General features: G+C 42.7%; 1 protein-coding gene across 3 annotated transcripts in view; it reads left to right on the top strand.

The window, feature by feature from the left end:
* MYRIP (myosin VIIA and Rab interacting protein) overlaps positions 1-4,040 on the top strand; it is a 403,309-nt gene that overhangs the window by 296,291 nt on the left and 102,978 nt on the right. For all 3 annotated transcript variants that reach the window (XM_019537529.1, XM_019537520.1, XM_019537510.1), the window contains exon 4: positions 3,162-3,298. In XM_019537529.1, coding sequence (XP_019393074.1) covers positions 3,162-3,298 — 137 coding nt within the window. The remainder of the gene's footprint in view (positions 1-3,161; positions 3,299-4,040) is intronic.

Below are 4,040 nucleotides of genomic sequence, written 5' to 3'. Positions count from 1 at the left end.
ATTCTGAGGGCAAGTTCCTCCTGTTTGTTCCCCATACTACAAGCATTGGTATATAGGCATTCCATTACTTTGTCCCCTGGAACACACTTATACCGGTTTATCTGTAATTTCTGTCCCTAGCCTCAAAGTCTGATCTTAGTTGAGTATACACTACTGTTGTTTGATGTCTATTCTGATTTGTTGTGGTGTGTGGTGGTATGTTTATGGTTCCAGGAGGGGTATTTAGTTTGATTGGGAGGAGATAGTTTTAAACCTGTGGTGGAACTCAATAAATGAGTTCAGGTGTTTGGTCTGGATCATGAAAATATCATTTATGTAACATAGATATAGAGCAGGTTTGGTGCTGCAGTTTTCTAGAATTTTTTTCTCCAGGTGGTTCATGAAAAGGTTGACATATTGAGGGGCCATCTTTGTGCCCACAGCTGTGCCCTTTGCTTTGAGAAAGTGATGATTTTTTTTTAAGTGAAGTTGTGGGTAAGGTTGAAGTGGATGAGTTGTGCAATGTGTTGTCGCAAATTGGAGTATACTCCATGTTCTTGTAGTTATTTCAGGTAGCAGCTGAGCCTTCCTGGTGATAGATGTTAGTGTACAGGCTGGTGGCATCTATGGTTGTAAGTATGGTCTTCTCAGGGAGGTTGTTGATATTCTAGATTCTGTTGAGAAAGTCTGTGGTGTCCTGTAGAAAACTTGCTCTTGTAAAAATCCTTGCTTAATCTTATGATTACATTATTTTCCTCCTTGGTCAAGATATTTTTAAACAATGGAATCTTTTGATATTTAGGGTTTATTTTATGTGTTTGCACATAAATGTAGGAGGCTAACTTTAACCACTCAGGCTTAGAAAACATATTCCCTTTATTTATAATTTATTTTAACGGTCACATGGGTGGCAAACTGGCTCCAGGGGCACACCCAGAGGGTGGTGGTGGACGGGTCGATGTCGAACTGGGAGGGTGTGGGAAGCGGAGTCCCCCAGGGCTCAGTCCTTGGGCCGGTGCTGTTCAACATCTTCATTAGCGACCTGGACAAGGGTGTGGAGAGCACCCTGTTCAAGTTTGCTGATGACACCAAGCTTTGGGGTAAAGTGAATACACCAGCAGGTAGGGACCACATCCAGGCACACCTGGATAGGTTAGAGAAGTGGACAGATCTGAACAGGATGCGGTTCAACAAGGACAAGTGCAGGGTGCTGCACCTGGGGAGAGGGAACCAGCATTATGGTTATAGGCTAGGGGCTAACCCTCTCGGCAGCACAGAGGCAGAGAGGGATCTTAGAGTCAGGATTGACTCCAGGATGAATATGAGTCACCAGTGCGATGAAGCAATAGGCAGAGCCAACTGCACCCTGTCCTGCATCAACAGGGGCATCACTAACAGGTCCAGACAGGTCTTGCTCCCCCTCTATGCGGCGCTGGTCAGGCCGCAGCTGGAGTACTGTGTCCAGTTCTGGGCGCCACACTTCAAGAAGGACGTGGAGAACCTGGAGAGGGTCCAGAGGAGGGCCGCTCATATGGTTGAGGGCCTCCGTGGCCAGCCCTATGAGGAGAGGCTGAGGGACCTGAATCTCTTCAGTCTCCGCAAGAGGAGACTGAGGGGGGATCTTGTGGCTGCCTACAACCTTATCAAGGTCCACCAGCAGGGACTCGGGGAAAGTCTGTTCAGCAGGGCCCCCCTTGGAGTCACCAGGAACAATGGCCACAAGCTAAGGGAGGATAGGTTTAGGTTAGATATTAGGAAGAACTACTTCACAGTAAGGGTGGCCAGAGCCTGGAATAGGCTTCCCAGAGAGGTGATGCTCTCACCTTCCCAGGAGATCTTCAAGAGGAGACTGGATAGGCACCTGGCTGGGGTCTTATGACCCCTGCCACCCCCAGTGCTCCTTCCTGCCCATGGCAGGGGGTCGGACTAGATGATCTGTCAAGGTCCCTTCCGACTCATTGATTCAATGATTCTATGAAAATTCTTAAAATTCTTTTAATTGTTAATTTTTTGAAGCTCCCATTTTTACTAAATAAAAACAGTTAAGGGGGGAAGGGAAATCCTTTGATCTTTGCAACCATGTTATACTAAATGCTAAATAGGATGTTTTTGTCTCACATCAGAATGTACCAGTCACTTTGCTACCTATAATCTGAAGGCATGGCATAAAGTAAATAAATTGATGTGGCAGTAAACAATTAAATGTGTCAGTTCAAATTGTGACAAATCACGCTGGTGCTGATTCACACTTGCTGATGCAAACACTGCTTTTTTCACCTGAGGGTTCTGCTCAGAGAATGCAGCTTTAAGTTTAGGCTGTCCTCTGGATTCATAGAGGCCCTTTCAAGATTTCATCTCCTTTTGGGACTATAAATCATTAATTGTGGGCTGCACCCTCTGAGACATTCCTCTATGGTGGATCATCCGTCCTTCCTTCAACAGGTGAGGGGTATAAAGATACCATGCAAAGAGTCATTAGCTTGTGGATTTATAATAAAATATGATACCAAAAGTGCTTACAACCAGTATTTTCTACATCTTTTGAAACCTGATCCAAAGCCCATTGAGCCAACATTTTGGATCTAGCCACTCAGTGTGATTTGTTTTATTTCCACCAAGAGAAGAGGTACCAAATCTGTTTTTCATCTTGATATTGAGAGCAATGTAGGGTTTTACAGGATCTTTTGGCTTATCACAAGCATAGGAACAAAAAAATACACTCCAATGTGATTGTACTGTATGTATATTATTGATTGAGATTTATGACACCTTGGACCAAGCTGCAATTTTGCATATTTCCCAGTAAATTATTCTATTCACTGCTTTTTGCTTAAGCTGAGCTAAGATTATTTGTTTAGGCTTTGCCCAACCTGTTATTTTCTGTAAATGTGTGTGATGATATACATTTGTGAAGACTAACCAAATAGTTTGATATGATAATAAACAAAACTACTAATATAGAGATACTTACTGTTAGCTAGATTTCCAGTACTTATTTAGCCAAATAATCAGATTTATCCAAGCTAAACCTACGAAACTGTGATTAGAAAGGTAAATATTATACTACAAGGCTCAAAAGAACTTGGTAGATACTGTTTTTAAGGAAGGAAAGGAAAATGTTTGGGGTTTTTATGTAGGATCATTTTACACAATCTGAAATGTTCTTTATTTGTTTTCTTTAGACTCCTAAGGACCCAGTCCCTGGAATGGTTTTATAATAATGTAAAAAGTCGCTTTAAACGTTTTGGCAGTGCTAAAGTCCTGAAGAATTTATACAGGAAACACAGACTGGAGAGTGGAGCCTGTTCTGACTTAATAGGTACAGTAGAGTTGTTTTAATTCCTTCTTGGCATATTAGCTTTAATGCACATGATCAAGAACACAAGACCACAGCTGGAGGCCCAGGGTGGCTACTGTACCCAGGGACAGCTGCAACTTATGGTTGCAGTCATACAGCTGATTTTACGGTACAAGGCATTTTTTCACCCTCTACCAGCATCTGCACCTGGGGCAGTTGCCTCTGTCACCCTGCCTTAGTTATGCCATTGTAGATGGTGACCCAGTTGAAGTTTTGAGACTTTAGAAAATAGAAGCTATGTAGTGAGTTTTGCAAACAGTGTTTTCTTACAGTCATGGTGGCATATTTACTGCAACTGACTAGCAAATGATTTAGAACCACAGCCAATTAGAGACAGTTATATTATCTTGGCTTCACTGGCCAGATTCATTCATAATGTAATTCCATTGAAATTAGTACAAAGTTTGTGTTTTCCAGGATGTCTTTCCTAAGAATAAGCTGGGGATTAAAAAGTAACAGGAAAGCTACATGGCCCCGTGTAAAAATTGTACGTGGCTCTCTTAAGACATGTTTACATCATCTCCTGACTGTGCTAAAGAAAGCTTTAGTGCTGGGGAAGATCTTAGAAAAGTTTATTAAGGAGGCCATCCTTGATGGACTGCCCCAGGCTAACATCCTAAGGGACAGCCAGCACGGGTTTGTTGCGGGTAGGTCTTGTTTGACCAATCTCATTTCCTTCTATGACCAGGTGACCTATCACCTG

This window comes from Crocodylus porosus, unplaced genomic scaffold (genome assembly GCF_001723895.1).
Source record: "Crocodylus porosus isolate Cpor-Errol unplaced genomic scaffold, CroPor_comp1, whole genome shotgun sequence".
Lineage (NCBI taxonomy): Eukaryota > Metazoa > Chordata > Crocodylia > Crocodylidae > Crocodylus > Crocodylus porosus.
Note: the sequence above shows the minus strand (reverse complement) of the source record. Positions and strands in the feature narration are given on the sequence as shown.